The sequence below is a fragment of the Balaenoptera musculus genome, chromosome 14 (genome assembly GCF_009873245.2).
Source record: "Balaenoptera musculus isolate JJ_BM4_2016_0621 chromosome 14, mBalMus1.pri.v3, whole genome shotgun sequence".
In the NCBI taxonomy this organism is placed as follows: domain Eukaryota; kingdom Metazoa; phylum Chordata; class Mammalia; order Artiodactyla; family Balaenopteridae; genus Balaenoptera; species Balaenoptera musculus.
Window position 1 is genome coordinate 1,228,489 of NC_045798.1, and position 18,345 is coordinate 1,246,833.

The following is an 18,345-nucleotide window of genomic DNA, read 5'->3' on the forward strand; positions in this document are numbered from 1 at the left end:
GTACAATACATGTCCGCCAATGTCCACTTTCCCCGTTCTTCTTAACAGAACTCTGATTTCGTTCAGGGCAGTGATGTATCCAACTGAAAGCCCATTTCCCAGCCTGTGCTGCAGGATGGGAAGACCATGTGAAACTGCTTTCTGCTCTTGCCCTTCCTCTTCATCCTTTCTGGAATGCAGGGCTGATGCTGGTGATAGGGCAGCCATCTTGCCAACGTGAAGTGACAGGCAAAAGGATGAGGCCACATGCTAAGGATGCTTAACATGAACGCTCCTCATGGCACCTCTACCGGACCTGCGTACCTGCCCCTGCACCTGACCCCCGCCCGGAGGCGCACAGTGAGGTACTCACAGTCAGTGGTGTACTCCACCTGGGAGGGCTGCACGGCCGTGCCATCTGCCGTGGGTGCAGTGGGGGCAGGACTGTCGGCCTGGGCTTTACGGACCAGTGCCGCAAGGGGGTGATCTGGGTCCACCACCTTCAAAGGCTGCAGAGAGAGAGGGTGCAAGGTCACACCACATCCTGCATTCTGAGTCACGCAGAACCCTTCTGTGGCAAGAAGGCTTTAGGACGGTGTCTACGCTTCAGAAAAACCTCAGCACACGCATGCCCGCAGCACACACGCGTGCACCACGCCCACATACGTGGGCGGGCGCACAAAGGGAGGCCCTAACCGTGGCCGACGAGAGCTCTAGCTGGTTGTGAGTTCCAGAGGAACTGAATAAACAAATCACCTCAATCTTCCTAAAGACATGAAGGAAAAGAAGGAGGGATGACCAAGACTAGATTGCTGCTGAGAAAAAAGTGAGCCTCCAAATTCACTCAAAACCTCAAACTCTGTCCATCCTTAGAGCAATTTCTTATTTTTAATCACCAACAGCTTTTAAAGTCCAATCAACCAGCCACACTGCGTGACTGCTGAAATGATATGCTTAGGTCTGATGGACCCCTGTTTTTTCACATCACAAATGGCACAATGAGTGGTGTGGATTAACTCCTTATAATAAGAATGAAAAGAAAATTTTTCTTAAATTTATGTTTCCTGCTAACACATTATGTTATCCGTGACGGTAACAGATTATTTCAAGCGGCACATACCCTGGACACCTATGAAATCTAATCCTGTTTTAATAAAACCTGCGTGAAAAAGTAATTTTCCAAGTCTTAACCAACATTTTACTTATTCTAAATATCCCAAATAGTAAAACTATAATAAAATGAAAATAAATTGCTTGTGATTTTATAAAATGGGATATATAAGAAATAAAGGGAGCAAATCCTTTGCCACCAAGCCAAACAAAAAGGCGAGATATACGTCAATGCTAATAAAATAAAAAGCAGCTGTTATACAAAGAAATGCCTGCTTAACAATTTTCCAGAGTTAAATGAGCAGTTTTGTTATGGCATAAAGCTACAGCTCAGTAACGAGACGAGAACCTTCATGAGCTCCTCCAGGCGGCTGCACTTCTTGGAAGCGAAGAGGGACGGGTGCAGGTAACTCCCGCCCTCTTCGTCATCGTCATCTTCATTGTCAGAGCTCACCCCCGACTCTGAAAGCAAAACACACGTCAAGACGTCAAGGTACAAATAAATTACGTAAGACCTCAGACGCACACAAAGGCAGAACTATATGCAGCCATTTCTTGGTTATCTGTCCAAAAACCACCTTTGGAAAATATTCCCTATCTTGCTGCCACCCAAGTCATTCAGCAGAATGACATTTGCTTGTGATTTTATCAAGTGGGATTATAAGAAATAAAGGCAGCGAGAAAGGAGCACAACCTCGGCCCCGCTGGCACCTTCCCTCTGGCATTTACTAGTCCGGAGCCACTGAATATTTAAATTTTTTGGAAAAAAGGCAAAAATCTTACTGATTTATGAAGGTAAAATGACAGCAACAGATTTTTTTACAAAACTACAGCAAACAAAGAAACATGGAGAAGATGAGGTCTGTAGTAAGATGTATGCAACTGATTTTGAAAATCGTGTTTCAGCTGAAAGAAAAATTCAATGGCAGACATATGTACTGTTGTCTCGGAATGTTACTCAAAATACTTAATTGGTCTTTGTAGTAAGAACTCCAAATTTAGACACTTATAAAAACAACAGCTTAAGGTAGAGTAAAAAAAAAGAGAGTAAGATTAGCCACTTCATCCTGTGGACTTGTGTAATTCAGCCTCAGGCCCTAACGCGGGGTGCGCGCTAGAACCATCCACGGAGCGCGAGGCTCGCTGTTCTGTCTGTGACACGTTCGACAGCCAGAGGGAGGGGAAATGTTTCCAACCTAGATGGTTATGCTCTGATGGCATCAACATTTAACTCTATGTCACCCATCTATGAAAACAGTAATTAAGAATCTAATATATGTTCAGACTTATTGCACAGCAGGTTTAATCCTCGTGCCTTAGTGGCAGGATTTCACAAACGTCCAGGAAGTCCTACAGCGCAGATCTCAACCCCTCCCCCAGCCCAACAACACAGGACAGAAACAGTTTCACATACTCTTTTTCTCTTCACTTTTGTTTTCTGCCAGGACCGTATACCGTCCTTCTTTCATAGCTTTCTGGATGAATTTGTAGTAGGGGTTGAGGTAGTGATCAAAGCGTAGAAAGTCGAATTGAGAGTTTCGGGCCTGTTTGGCCTTCAGCATTATTTCAAACTGTGCACCCTGTTTGCACACGAAGTTGGCTGTGCGCTCAATAATGGCATGCATTTTGGCTGTTGGTGGCTACGAGAGAACACACGCGTTCACGTTATCAGTCTGTCCTCTTTTCCACTGAGCGTGTGACTTAAAACATAGGAATAACCCTGGTTTTACTAGTGACTAGAGACATTTCAATGGGAAGAGCCCAGTTTGAACAGACTGTGGCACTGGCCCCATTACACGACACTCAGTCAGTTTCTGAATTTTGCAGTATTTTGTGGGGAGAAAACTCACCTGCCGAGGCAGGCCATTCTAGCTTTGTACTGAACCCACAGGAGGCAAGCTTTTCCGCACCAATCAATGTGTTTCCGTATATTGGGGGCCCTTAACCAGGGTTCTGTGATAGGGTTCAGGGGGTTGTGAATCAATCCTCTGGGGAGTTGTATGCAAATTTTGCACATACACATGCAATTTTCTAGGGAGAGGGGTGCATGTTTCAATAAGTTTCTCAAGGATCTAAGAATCATTTCTCTTCCCTTTTTCTTAGCAGGGACTAGTGTTTAGAGCTTGGAAAACACTCCTTTTGTACACCCAAGGAAAGCCGCAGGCTCACGCCCAGCCTTTCCTTCTGCACCTGAGCTCTCCGCATCCCGTTCCTCCTTCCTACTCCCTGTAAGACTGCCCCGTGGCGCCCGTTCATCAACGCTCCCACTTAAAAGTACAGAGCTCCAGGGACTTCCTTGGTGGCGCAGTGGTTAAGAATCCACCTGCCAATGCAGGGGACACAGGTTTGATCCCCGGTCCGGGGAAGATCCCACATGCTGCGGAGCAACTGAGCCCGTGTGCCACAACTACTGAGCCTGTGCTCTAGAGCCCGCAAGCCACAACTACTGAGCACGTGTGCCACAACTACTGAAGCCCGCAGGCCTAGAGCCCGTGCTCCACAACAAGAGAAGCCACTGCAATGAGAAGCGTGCATATCGCAATGAAGAGTAGCCCCGGCTCGCCACAACTAGGGAAAGCCCGCGTGCAGGAACGAAGACCCAACGCGGCCAAAAAAAAAGTACAGAGCTCCAAACTGAGGCCCAGCTACCTGTGGTCTGGCCAGAACAGAGACGGTTTCACCCACGTTTACTGGGCGAGTCACCTTGGAGCGCGTTCACTACCTGGAGCCAGACCCCACCTCTCTCCTGCACGTGCTGCGAAGTTACCTCCGCCCCATCATGAGCTGAGCAATTCCTACCCACACATGGAGCCCCTCGGACCAGAAGCTGGAAGCCACACATCTGAAATACTTTTAATATTAATGAAGAGATTAACACTAGAAAATTACATGCAAATAAAGTGGGAAATTATTCTAATAATGGGCGGTTAAGAATACAAGATGCTTACTGTAATTTCAGGGCTGAATCCTTCACAAAATACAAACGCCTTAATTCTCAAATGTAATTCCTGAACTGATGATGTCCTTCACACTTAAACTGGATAAATGTCTATGATTAAAGTTATTTACTGATCCCAAAATACACTAGAGTCCACGTTAAAGGCCCACTGTTGCACCGAAGTGCGGATCCTGACGCACATTTTCAGTAGCTTTGGCTCAACAGGAAGATTAATTTTCGCATTAGTGTATTCCGTATATATGACAATTATTAATGATCACTTCAGAATGATGATCCTTAAAGGAAAATACAACCCCTCCCGCCCCCCAAGTAGAGATGTTCTCTATTGACCAAACTGTTGGTCTAAAATTTCTTAAAAGCAGGCCCTCTTATGATATCATATTATGGCCACAGCAGTTACAAAGCAATGTATGGGTAATTTTACAAAGCGACAACGATTATAGAAAAACAAAGCACCTTATGAGTATCCTTCAAGATCTGCTACTGAAGCAAGTGGATATAAGATAAACACTTGGTTTGGAGAAAGTCATTCTCTGCTCTCCTTATCATGTAGGTTTTAGAAAAATCTTCTTCTGTTTAAGAATATGATTATTCCTACCATAAGATGGGATTTTAAGGATGTAGCCAACATATAAATATTTATGTGTTACAAAGACTGACTGGTCCAGGGGAAAATGCTTTTCTAATTTATGGAAGCCTTTAAAGAAAGCAACTGAGCCCAAGAAGGGGGACTAACACCTCCCAGCATCTCCAAAATTAACGTGGCTCTAGAAACTCCAGAGTAGGCATCGGGAAATGGGACAACAGTATGTGAGGTCAGAAAACCTGCACCGATTTTCCAAAGAGCTTTGGAAAATGTTGGAGCTCCGATCCCTGGAGCAGGGTGGGGCTGGGGGACAGGCTGGGCGGCAGGTGGGGTGAATAAGCGAGGAGCCCCAGGCGCAGCTGGGCTGGCCCTCTCTCCTCCTCTGTGATCAGAGCCCCAAATAATATCAGACTGAGGCACGAACTCAACTGTCAAAACAAAACTATGGAAGTAACAGCAGGAAGTATAGGAAAATATTTAAAAATTGTCAGGGGTGGAAAGGTCTTCTAAGACAAGATTCAAAATCCTGAAGCCAGAAACGAATATGGTGACATATATGGTGACATATATGACTTCACAAATACCTTTAAATTCTGCATGGAAAGAGGAACAAACAGGTAAAAGACAAAATGCCAGGAGAACAAAAGTGCACGAAACTTACTGGACCAGGGCTTAGCACTCATCATACGTGAAAAGTCCTCACAAACCCCCAAGAAAAGGCAGGACTCCACAGGAACACAGGGGTAAATCATGCTTCTTTTTTCTCCCCATCCCCATCCCATGGCAACACAGCACCTGAACTTATGGTGAGACTAACGCTCTAATCAGAACAACGTTCAGTAAGGCGTAACCGCAGTGGCTCCGAGCTCTGAGTGGCTCTGGGCTGGAAGTGCAGGCCTGACCCTTACAGGATGACCTGGGGCGGCTGCTCTCGACAGCTCTGCCCCGTGTCCCCGTCAGAGGTACTGGCGTTGTGAGGACGGAAGATCCGAGCAAACACAGTGCCTGGCACACAGCACACGCTCAATGAACACTCATTACCTGGTGTTGTTATTAACCTACTGGTGTCACCGCGCAGGACCAGGACGAGAATTGTACGTTGTATCCTTCCCCCGTTTTCCTTCTGTCCGTAAAATATGTTAAACAAGCACATTTCCCTTGTAAATACACTCAAACGGGTGTGCCGAGCAGCAGCACTTCTGGTCCCCTTGGCTGACCCGAGGGGAACGTGAGGTGGTACAGAACAGGTGCGGGGCTCACGCGACCTCGCGCGCCTCTGGACAGGGTTTGTGGAAACCTCGTTTGGGCTCAGAACTCGGACCTGCGGCGTCTCGGGTGGGTGAGAGACTGAGCTGAGACATGCCCTCCACCTTCCCCACAGTGCAAGACAACACAACACAGCCAGAAAGGGACCTGGGCACGTGTAGAACTCAGGAGGTGACAAAGACAGCCTTCAAGTCCCTGGGAAAGGGACAGGTAACTGAAAACACAATGTCGGGACAAGTGATGCTGGGCTACGTATTCCGGGAGAAAATAGGTCCTTACTTCCCAAGAAACATACAAGTGGACAAACAGAGTCACTACGAAAAGCTAAAATAAAGCTGTGAGGTCACCCGAGGAGCTGGAGCCGAGGGGCCCAGTGGGACCAGGCGGCCAGCCTCGAGCAGGCGCCAGCACGCGGCTTCCAGGGCGCTGCGACCTCTCACTGCTCCTGACCCTTCGCACGAAACCCCAGAGACCCTGCAGCCATGAGGTTCTAATCCAAAAGCCTAGCTGAAAACCTGAGAACCCCTCAAGCACCCGCTCTCTTTACCACCCCCGCCTCCGCCGCTGCCAGAGCAGCCCCTGCCCACCGAGGCAGCAAGTGTCACCTAAACGCGAGCCGGCAGTTTCATGCTTGGTCACCAAGATGGAACGTACGACGCAGACACCTGTCTCCTAGACAGTCTCCCCAAGAACGTGGACACGACAGTGTGTGATGTATACAGCGAATCACTGCCCCGATTCACAGCAATTCTGAAGAATGACGTCCTGATGCCACCACACAGGAAAAGCGAGCTGTCCACAGGCGACCTGGTAAGCACTTACACATGGTTTCTACACAATCGCAGAGATTTCCTACTCAGGGGACCATTTTATAAGAACATCGGGAGAGAGCAGACCACTATACTCCAGGCTTGCTGTGCTCTCCACGGGGAGCAGGCGCTTTCGGTCCCGGCAGGCCACTGAACAGCCTAGTGATGCTGACTCCGGGAACATACAACCACTAAATACTTCAGGAGGAATTAAGGCAACAAAATCTACTACACCTCTATGTTTATGTTTGCATAAAAGCTTAAAAATGATCTTTCGTACCAAAACTTAATAAAAATCTATATAGTCAACCTTAAATAAAAGCTTTTAGCATTACATGTGGGTAAGAGAGCAACTGTTTTTAATGCGTCTCTCACGTAGAATAGCATATTCCAGAAAAAACAGAAATACAATACATAAAAATATATCAATACAAGTCTCAGGATATCAAATCCTCAGATAACATTTTCAGCGTTAACTGTAGCAAACTGATCAACGGTAGAAACGGGAATCAAACATAAAGAGTAATTCTACTTGGCGAAATCCAAAGAAATTTTTACCCACATTTGCAAGAAAAGAGAAAGAGAAGGAGAGGATTTATAAATGAGTAAGTGGAGGAAGGAATGGGTGGAGGCAGGAATTAAATTCTGTTATCTCCCATCGTCACATAAAACCGAAGGGCAAGAACCAGCCGATTCATGCTGCGCTAAATAAGGGAAGTATCACGTGCTAGCGTGGGGATCCAAGAGGCTCCTTCTATGAGGAGTTTTCAGCATCCACTGTTTATTCCATGATGTTGCAGCAGGACACAATGAAGGAGCCGGAATGCCCACGTCCATGGTGCTTGCAATCCAGTTAGGAAGATGCCAAAGAAAAGCCTTTACTCTGAGCACGAATATCCCTTTTCCAAGTATGTACACGCAACACAAATATTTTAAACATCCCTAATGAACATGTAAGAATCCCACAAAGCACAGCGACTCATGATGGCACAACAGCTAAGACCATGGGTTAGAGGTCCTGCCTGGCACGCACGACCCAACTTCTTCACTTTTCTTCATCTGTGAAAGGGGAACAGGAAGCTACCTTACAGGGTTACTAGCATTAAATAATACTTAGAAAACCCTCAATGGGGCCTGTTACAATGTAACCTTGACTGGACGTAGCTGAAATAGCAAAGTGAGATCAATGGGAACTAGAGACCCAGCTGCAGAGCACTTAGGCCAAGAGGATGCCACCCAGGTGTCCCTCCCGAGGGCAGGGGCCGCCTGGAGATGCCACAGGGCCCTAGTCATAACGGAGAGGAGAACCGGGTGGAAGGGTGCCAAGAGAATGTTACGGTAAAGGTCCCTACCTTGAGTGCCCACAAAACCACGCTAGCAAAAGACAGGACACGGCAACTGCACTGAAGGCCACGCTGCCTCGGGCAGGAGGGTTTTGCATCTAAACACGGCTAGCAGTCCCCTCGCCAGTAATTCTGACTGGGTTTCCCGCTGGTAAAGTCTGGGGATTCAACCATACGGTCTCTGAGAGCGGGCCAGCTCCTCAGGCCCGATGCTCTGGTCTGGTGATTCTGCTGTAATTTCTCCCTTTTTCTTCAGGGGGAGAGGGGTGGTGTGTGATTTTTTCTCCATTAACTCACAAATGATTTTAAAGCATTACACACCCAAACTAGAAAGCAGCTGTGATTACGGTGGGGCGCTCACACTAGTACCTCCCGATAAGTAGTAACAAAGGTTAACAGTATTGTGAATGAGAAAGACACCTACCAGCTCCACATCAGACGGCACGTTCAGTCCTAAAGGGGCAATGAAAGGCTCCTCGTTTTCCTCCAAATTTTCAGCCTCGTGTTTTTCTGTATAAAAAGAAGACGTAGAACTTCAGAACCGTGACCTGCAGAGGAGGCACGTCCACCAGCTGTAAACCACTATGGGGCCGGGGGCGTGGGCATGACAGGCCCTTCCCGGTTCTGTCGCACACCACCCCTCCCAGAACACTTCCGGGCTCTGCTCGTTCCACCACGTGTGGGCAGAATCACTTTACCAAACCCCCGAGGGGCTGGGGGTACAGACGCAGCGGCAGCGTGGACTCCCCGGCCGTGGGGAGGGTGCAGCGAGACAGGCACGTGAGCGTTTTCCACACAAGGCTCCGCGCTCGGCTCTCCTCCTTCCCAGCCCCTCTGATCTGCGAGGACTGCCCTTCAAACCGTCGCTGTGGGTCCCCCAGAGCGTCAGGCACAGGACACGGTGCTCAATTCCAAGACAACCACTTTCACCACTGAACCGTAAAAACCCTGCACGTAACTGCCAAGACTTCTCCCCACAAGCAAATCACCTCTCTTTTCACAAATAATCAGATGTATTTCCAGTTCTTCTTCTTCTTCTTTTTTTTAAAGGACGTATTTATTATTTATTTATTTATTTATTTTGGGGGGCTGCATCGGGTCTTAGTTGCGGCACGCAGGATCTTTGTTGAGGCATGCGGGATCTTTCTTTGCGGCGAGCGGGCTTCTCTCTAGTTGCAGCGTGCAGGTTTTCTCTTCTCTAGTTGTGGCGTGCAGGCTCCAGGGCGTGTGGGCTCTGTAGCTGTGGCGCACGGGGTCCAGAGTGCGTGGGCTCTGTAGTTTGCAGCATGTGGGCTCTCTCGTTGTGGCACACAGGCTCAGTAGTTGTGGCACGGGGGCTTAGTTGCTCTGCGGCATGTGGGATCTTAGTTCCCCGACCAGGGATTGAACCCGCGCCCTGCATTGTAAGGCAGTTCTTTACCAGTGGACCACCAGGGAAGTCCCTCCATTTCTTCTTTAATGGTTCATTTAATAAACATTTGTCTACTGTATATTAGACAAGGCACTACACATTATAGCCTTCTGAATTCTAAGGTACCTATATACAATTCAATCACTCAGATGATCAATTTAAAAGAATACAGTGAAATGTACAAAAAATAGTAGAAACCTTGTAAAAGTTAACAGTTTTAAGGATTTCAACATCTACTTAAGTTTTTCTTTCAAAAAAGATGACATGAAATAAACATTAAATCTTCATCAAAACAAACGTTTCCATCATACATAATAGAGTCTCTTGACGAGATGAACAATTTCAAAAGTCTCCTATCAAACCTAATTCTCTGTGAAGCCAAGAGGGAATTTTAAACAGGCTTCACAGTACACAAAGACCTGGGGACTGTAGTCTGATGAGATACAGATTGATTGTAAGTTCCTATTAAGTGAGTATTTAATACTGTCCCACAAGCTCACGTAGCCTTACTCTCACCCAAGGACTAAAGACTTATTGTGGCCTGAAAGCTCCCTATAACCAACAATACGCCCGTTCAGCTCCAGTAACCAGATGACACACCGAACTGGCAGATATTAGAAAACACTGGTTTGCGACATGCCAAGTAACAGCTTAAAATCCCCAATTTCCTTTGGGAATGAAGCCAAAGGTGTCTGTATAAAAGTACAACTTTTACCGTATCTCCCTAAAATGACAAAGTGATGGAAACTAAGGAAATAGCCTTTCCTTAGTGCTAAGTTGTTCTCAAAAATAAAGCCACTGGGGGCTTCCCTGGTGGCGCAGTGGTTGAGAATCTGCCTGCTAATGCAGGGGACACGGGTTCGAGCCCTGGTCTGGGAAGATCCCACGTGCCGCGGAGCAACTAGGCCCGTGAGCCACAAATACTGAGCCTGCGCGTCTGGAGCCTGTGCTCCGCAACAAGAGAGGCCACTATAGTGAGAGGCCCGCGCACCGCGATGAAGAGTGGCCCTCGCTTGCCGCAACTAGAGAAAGCCCTCGCACAGAAACGAAGACCCAACACAGCCAAAAATAAATAAATAAATAATAAATAAATAAATAAAAATGTTAAAAAAAAAAAGCCACTGGAATCAAAAGAGCTGTTTGGAACAGGTGGGCTACACAGCGTTGCTCTATTCTTATACACACCTCTCTTTACGGAAAAATGGCTTTAGCAGCACAAAGTAAAAACCCACCGCTGCAAGACTAACTCAGATTCAGATAAATTTAAATAACTTTTTCTTGTTTAAAAACATGGATATGTAATAATGATGAAAAACTGAAAATCTAAAGGATGGAACTGGCATGAAAACAGTAAGCTGCAAAAAGGGAAGAGAGAAGTTAAATTACACAGAAATAAAGGTGCCATCAAATGCTTCTGTTTAATATCACAAGGTTTTAAAGTGCTAAAGACGCCCAGACAACGCAGTCATCCCTCAGTATCTGCAGGGGAAACCAAAATCTGTGGATGCTTAAGTCCCACAGTTGGCCCTCTCTGTACCTGCGGTTCCACATCTGTGGATTCAACCAACAGTGCAGTACTGTTTTATTGAAAAAAAAAAAAAATCTGAGAATGAGTAGACCTGCACAGTTCACACCTGTGCTGTTCAAGGGTCAACTGCATAGTAATTCTGGAAATCAAGGAATATTTAGACATGTTGGTGACTCAGGAAAACAAACAAAAATTTAAATTTTCAAATTTTAAGATAACGCAGCAGTAAAGTAAAATTTGGTTGTTAGTGGTATTGGGTACCAAATACCCAATATTTTGAATTCCATTTAAAAAGTGTGTGTGTGTATAGGTACACATACACATATGTAGGTGTTTGTGTGCATGTGTACATGTTATTTATAGATGTGGCATTTTATTTATATTAGTGTAAATTAAACATGAAGAGCCAAGCTGTAAGGTTTACATGTGCCCATTAATGGAATGGGCCCGTTCCATTAAAAAGTTAATCAGCATACAAAGCAAAGTTCTGCGGATGTGATTACAGAAAGAAACAACATTTTAAATACAGAGAACTTTACGTTAAAGAGAAAACACACTAAAACTTGGAAGAGAAACCAACTCACATGGAAGTTCTTAAAATTCAATAATCATAACAAAGCTCAACATCAGTTAGCCCAATAACTACACCAAGACAAGTGCCCATCATCTAGAACAGGGGCTGGCAACCTCTTTCTGTAAAATGCCAGACAGTAAATATCTTTGGCTCTTCGGGCCACGTGGTCTCTGTCTCATCTACTCAACTCTGCCATTGAAGTGCAAAAGCCGCACAGACAAAACATGAACAGATGAGCACAGCTGTTCCAATAAAACCTCACAGAAACGTGCCAGCTGGGCCTCGGTCATAGTTTGCTGATCCCTAATCTGAAATGTTAAGGAATGATTATTATACATGTTTCCAAAGATAGTCGATGGACCTTGCAAAAGACATCTGGGCTCTATAAATCTCAATTCTTCACTTGTGAAATGGTGACAGTATGCATTCCTTCCTTCTGATCAAACACTAGATATTTAAAGCAGACATAACGTATATGGTTCAGACACAACAACAAAACAGGTACTATTCAGAATCCCAAAGTGGATGAATTATTTTGGATAAAGGAATGAGTGTATACTTCTTAAACCTGCAAGAACATGTCTACCGCACCCTAACTTCTGAGGTATGGTCAGATCCAAAAGTCAACGGAAAAAGGTGTTTAATACCTTAACCACGCTTTAACTCAACATGGTTAAAATTACGCCTGGAAAAGCTCGTTAGAAGCTCACAGGACAGAGCTGTGTCCATCAAGCAATGAGCAGAGGGAAAGGAAGGGCGACAAGGCGAGTGTCTGTACTGCTCTCCCAGGATCACGCCCCCGGCAAGGGGTCGGGAGAGCCCCAGTGCAGCTGCACCGCGCAGGGCAGACAGCAGCTTAAAATTAAACTGCTATAATTACTTCATACTCGTCAGGAGGTTTGTTACTTAAGGAGAAAACAATCGAGTCCCGCATCACAGGTTCAGTTAGCTCTAAAGTTAAATCCCTCTATGATGAGATTCCTGTTCATTGTTCTGAACATTTGGATAGGTTTCTGAAGTTCTCCTTCTCTTTAAACAGAATACCACGAATAGAGTGACCCATCCTTAATGTATCCACCCTTAATAATTATCATTACTGATAACTCATGACTGATCAGAACGCAGGGCTGTAATAAAGGTGCTCTCAGGTCTTACCAAAGTGACTACGGACATTTGTTCCTGAACTGCATGGGTCTGGATTTTTTAGTAGCACTATTTTTTTTTTTTTTAAGACACCAATTGTACTTGAACATTTGTTACTTTTTTTTTTAAATTAATTAATTAATTTATTTTTGACTGTGTTGCGTCTTCGTTTCTGTGCGAGGGCTTTCTCTAGTTGCGGCATGTGGGGGCCACTCTTCATCGCGGTGCGCGGGCCTCTCACTATCGCGGCCTCTCTTGTTGCGGAGCACAGGCTCCAGACGCGCAGGCTCAGTAGTTGTGGCTCACGGGCCTAGTTGCTCCGCGGCATGTGGGATCTTCCCAGACCAGGGCTCGAACCCGTGTCCCCTGCATTAGCAGGCAGATTCTCAACCACTGCGCCACCAGGGAAGCCCCCTATTTTTTTTTTTTTTAAATAAATATTCCGAGTTAATCCAGAAAGGCATAAATTTAAGATCATTAATTCTATGTAAACATTATTTTAAAACACCATGGTAAGTCTACGTCCTAGGGCCTACTGAGCCTAACCAGGACATACTGTGCTGTTTTCTGTTTGGTAATAACTGACTCCACAGGTGTCCTTCCGCTGGACATCTGCCATTATTTCAGTCGTGGAGGGGATATGAAGAAGCAGGTTAGCAGGAGGGTGGTTAATGCCTGTCCTTTCAATGCCCCAAGAACAAGTCACTGTGGATTTCAACACATATATTGTCTATCAAGAAACAAAGAATCCAGGGTGAGTAACTTCCTATTCCCTGAATCCAAAAGAAATAAAGGAAAGGCACCCGGATCCTAGACAGATAACTAAAGTCTGAATTCACTCTCCATCTCCATTAACAATTCATTTTCTGGTCTTTAGCTTTGTTTTACCCTAATACCAATAATGTTCCCTTTCTGTCCCAGTGATGCTGTAATCACTTAGTGCCCGTATCGTGTTTGGGAGACTCTACGGCTACACGTAGTACCTGCCCAACGTCATCACCCTGGGCAGCCCCCCACCTCTCTGTTTAGAAGGCTCCTCTTCCTCTGTTGGCTCGGACGGGTCATAGTAATCACTGCCGTAAGTGAATCCCACTGCATTATAGCTCCCATCCTCCGCTAGCGCTTCACTCAACCGCTTGTATTCTTCCTCTTGAATAAAAATAAGAATGATGTTAACAAAAATAGAAATTTACTGAGAAAAATTTTATATATTTCTAAAGTTGTAGCTATCAGTAAAGCATACAGCACACTTTTTCCAACCTCTTTTTGAGGCAAAAACGTTTCTAAAAATTCACACTTCATATCTATCAATATGTACTTTTGCCAGTACATGTTTACCACAGACAGCAGAATACATGTCTTTTGTGGAAAATTTCTTCCTGCTGAGAAATTTGGGGATTAAGAACTGTATTAAAGATTGTTAAGGCAAAGACAAGAACATCAATTTTAATTTATACGATACTGTTAAAGAAGAACAGTTAAAGAGTTTGGTTTTTGTTTTTTCAAATCCCAGTCTGCCCTCAAAAGCTGGGAAAATTCTTTGTGGCTCTACATATAAACTATCCTGAGGTCCTCTCAGAACGCAAAGACTCCTGTTTTTCCAATCCACTGGGTACTGTCAAGATAATATCAGAAAGAGTGAGTATAAAAAAATGAATGGGAGTAAATTTTTAAATACTTAAAAAATTTTAAAGAGTTTGTTGCTTAAATAAGTTTTTCTTGAGCAGTACCTTGCCTTGCCTCTTCCTCAAGCAAGTCCGTATGCAAGGCTAAATACCTCTCTTCATCACACAGGGCCTCTATTCGTGCCTCCTCTTCAGAGAGCTGGTAATCTCTGTTCCACGTGGAATACTCAGCATCGCACTCAGAAAGGTCATGCAGGTGACCGCGCCCATCATATCTGTAATATGAACATGCTGGTCAACGGAAGGAAATTAACGTCTGGGTTGGTTTGCGTGGGATGTTTTATACATATACTTACCGATTAAGAGAAAGAAATAAAAATAGGAAAACAAACATACAAACTCTTCTCAGATTTATATTTAATTTGGCTAGTCATAGCTCACCTGCTTTTAAGCTCAAGTTATCTTAAGAAAGTCTAAACTCCTTTCTACAATATGATAGAACTTATAATTAGAGGTAAACAATCCTTTAATAGCTTAAAATGGTATCCACTTCAGTGGCAGTTCTTACCGTGTATGGTTTGGTTAACCATTCAATGCCATGTGCAAAAAAAAAAAATAAAAAGTAAAAAGAAATTTTTTTCCGAGAAGTCCAGTACCGTGGCTTACGTTCGCGCACGCCGAGCACACAGACACCTAATATCCGCGAGGACCAAGCGGTCGCGATTCCCCCGCCGCCGTCCGCTAGTCCCCAACGCTCAGCAGAGATCTTCACCAAAGAAACTCGCGTCCATTGGAGGTAAAATCTTGGCTAGGCTCGCCCCCTAGCCACTTGGCTGAGGAAATAAGTGCTGGGTTATGTGATAGAGAGACACACAGACATAGGAACAGCGACATATACGTGCAGTTTAAGGAGGTTCACTAGAAACGGAGCAAAACTATTAGAAGATGCAGTATAATTATCTTCTTCCAGACCTTATGCCCCCAAGATATAACATACACGAAGACACATCCATGTGTACTTGCATGGACCAATAGATACTTTAGCCAAATTAAGAATAAGAAGAGCACTTTCTGCCGTGCTTTTAACACAGAAGACTCCATGAAGATGCTGTCAATGTGCACCTCTCAGATAACGAGTGAACTAGTAAATTTCACTTAAAACACTCAGATTTAGGGTTGCAAAAACAAACGGAGAGAGACCAACAAAAGTCTGCTTAATTTTTTAATGCTGACTTTTGTAATGAGGACCAGAAAATACTACAGGTAAAAAAAGACATTTACAAGAAAAAAAGGCCAAAAATTTCAGGGTAGCCAAGTTATTGCATTTTATTAAATTTCAAAATTATGTTTACTATGCTGTAAACCTCCTTAACTTACAAATGTAGATCATTATTTTAAAATATTACACATGTACATGTGCAGTGTTTGCTCCCCACTGGTTTTGGAAGACCTAACTCACATCATATACAGAATGATATGGAAAACTGTATAAAAAGCTCAGATTTCCTCGCTTATCAAACTTTAATAATAAATATCGCAAGTAACACTTTGGAAGAGGAAGCTGCCTGACAGCTCAGGCAGCATGATTCAATAGGAACCATGGTTTAAAGGCACAGCATGCTTGAGCAGAGCATGGGGGCCCTCAGATCCAGACCTGAGCTGGCCAATCTCCGTCCATGAGTCCTTCTTGTCTAGATCTAACTCCAAATGGAAACGTCGGGGATGGAAAAAGGCGTCTGGTCATTAATGTGTCCATTCTGGCCAGCTCAGGGGCTATCCCTACAGTCATGGTCCAGGGCTCTGCAGAATCCAGTTTTAATTGTCTCAAACGATGGGCTTCCTTCACTCCGAGACTATTCCACAGTCTAACGGTTGGTCACGGTTACTTTTCAGTCCGGGCCCCAGAAGCAGAGTTGCCAAATTGGCAAAAACCAAACCGACTAACAAAAATCCCAAGGAGGAGAAGGAAAGAGGGACTGAAAACATGGGAGGGGAAGAGAGCAAACAACCTACATCACGTAAGGTCATCCTTTTCAAATCAAACATCTTTAGAAATCCAATCCCGGGACCCCTCTGCCCAAAGTGACTAAACACCCTCCAGGGTGATTACCTAAAGCACCTTTGATTTGAAAAGAACACATCTGTATCCCAGCTCCACCCTTCAGTTTTAAGAGACAGTGAAACCAGCCCTAAGAACGCTACCTCTAAGAGCAAGACCAGTGTCTGCACGAAGTCAACTGGCCTCCAACTGATTGGCAACTTCACCCTCGGCCCGAATCTGTCAAACTCATGGGATTAACACAGGATGGGGGAGGAGTCGGGGGGAGTCAAATGTCAAGCCGGCAAAATACGCGCGCTCCACAGAGAGCGCTGGGAGTACGGCAGGTTCAAAGCCGACTCATGGGACCCAAGAGGTATCTAATTGCGGCATCAAGCTTGAGGCGTTTCGGGCTGACCCTCCCACCCACACCGAGCTATGGGAGCGCGGCGGGCCCCAGAGCGCCGGTCAGGAGAGGCCCAGGGCCCGGGCAACTTCCACTGCCCGGAGTGGCAACTGCAACCCAGCGACAAGAGTGAGAGGTCGCGAGGGGCTGCGGGGGCAGAGACGATCCCCCCGGCGACACGCAGCTCCAGCCAGGGCCTTAGGGCCGGTTTCACCGTCCCCCTCCCCCCCGAAAACCAGGGGGATGTGGGGACAGGGGAGTGGGTGCCCTCCCGGATCCCTGATGGCTCCAGAAAACCCCTTTCCAGTCCTGATCATCAAGTCAACATCAGACGAAATCAAGCGGGCGAGGGAAGGGGAGGAGCGGCGGGTGGGGGGAGGAACCGACCTGTCGATGAGGATCTTGTGGTCCCCCATCCAGGGGATGAGGTGCTGTCCCTGCTCCTGGGCCAAGGCCCGCTCGTCGTCTCGGAACAGCTTGCAGGCATAGCCGAAGACCAGCAGCTCCACTCGGTTCCCCCCGCCGCCGGCACCGCCCGGCCCGGCCTCCTCCTTCGCGCCGCTTTTCCTCTCGGTTTTGGCGCGGCCTCCGGTCGCGCCGTACATGACAGCGTCCCCGGCGTCCAGGCTGGTTCTCTTCTGCGCCGCGACGATGTCCCCGATGTCTCCGCCTGGCCTACCCCCTCAGTCAGACGCGCCGCATCCCGGCCCCAACCTCTACACCGCCGCCATAGCGGGCAACAAAATGGAGGAAGCGCAACTTCCGGCGAGGGGCGGCCCTACTTCCGGCGAGCAGGCTCTGCAGATTCGCTACCCCCGGGGCAGTTTGAGCCGCTAGAAAAGATTTGGCTTTAGCCTTTCGCATTCGGAGGCTCCGCCCCGTTAGGGGCTGCAGTTATCAGAGGAGAGCGTGTTTTCCGTGTTGATTTTTCTCCGGCGGGCGTCCAGGGCAGTGGCGAAAGCGCAGCTTTGGACCGCGCGCTGCCCGCACCCTGGCCCTTCCCGGCTCTGGGCGGAAGGAGGGCGGGTGCTTCGTGGGCCGAGTGCGCGGCTCGGTGGGGGCGGATGTTCTTTTCCTGGGCGAGGTTTCCTGTTGGCTGTTGCCTGGGCCGGGGGACCGTGGGGTCGGCTGCTCTGGAGCCGGGGGGCCGTGGGGTCGGGTGCTCTGGAGCCGGGGGGCCGTGGGGTCGGGTGCTCTGGGGCCGGGGGGGCCGTGGGGTCGGGTGCTCTGGAGCCGGGGGGCCGTGGGGTCGGGTGCTCTGGGGCCGGGGGGGCCGTGGGGTCGGGTGCTCTGGGGCCGGGGGGGCCGTGGGGTCGGGTGCTCTGGAGCCGGGGGGCCGTGGGGTCGGGTGCTCTGGGGCCGGGGGGGCCGTGGGGTCGGGTGCTCTGGGGCCGGGGGGGCCGTGGGGTCGGGTGCTCTGGGGCCGGGGGGGCGGTGGGGTCGGGTGCTCTGGAGCCGGGGGGCCGTGGGGTCGGGTGCTCTGGGCCGGGGGGGCCGTGGGGTCGGGTGCTCTGGGGCCGGGGGGGCCGTGGGGTCGGGTGCTCTGGAGCCGGGGGGCCGTGGGGTCG

General features: G+C 47.3%; 1 protein-coding gene across 6 annotated transcripts in view; it reads right to left on the reverse strand.

Moving 5' to 3' along the window:
* Positions 1 to 17,701, reverse strand: part of LOC118906811 (splicing factor SWAP) — a 90,010-nt gene extending 72,309 nt beyond the window's left edge. The window contains exons 1-7 of one of the 6 annotated variants that reach the window (XR_005022599.1): positions 17,165 to 17,697; positions 14,439 to 14,608; positions 13,726 to 13,857; positions 8,477 to 8,562; positions 2,504 to 2,729; positions 1,439 to 1,551; positions 353 to 488 (exon numbers count right to left, since the gene is read on the reverse strand). Coding sequence is in view for 3 of the 6 variants with exons in the window: in XM_036874500.1 (XP_036730395.1) it covers positions 353 to 488; positions 1,439 to 1,551; positions 2,504 to 2,729; positions 8,477 to 8,562; positions 13,726 to 13,857; positions 14,439 to 14,608; positions 17,165 to 17,382 (1,081 nt within the window). In the remaining 3 variants the exon portion in view is untranslated. Of the gene's footprint in view, positions 1 to 352; positions 489 to 1,438; positions 1,552 to 2,503; positions 2,730 to 8,476; positions 8,563 to 13,725; positions 13,858 to 14,438; positions 14,613 to 17,164 lie in introns of those variants that run through there. The other 5 variants (XM_036874500.1, XM_036874499.1, XM_036874498.1 and 2 more) reach the window with 5 other exon arrangements.
* Between the last annotated feature and the right edge of the window lie 644 nt (positions 17,702 to 18,345).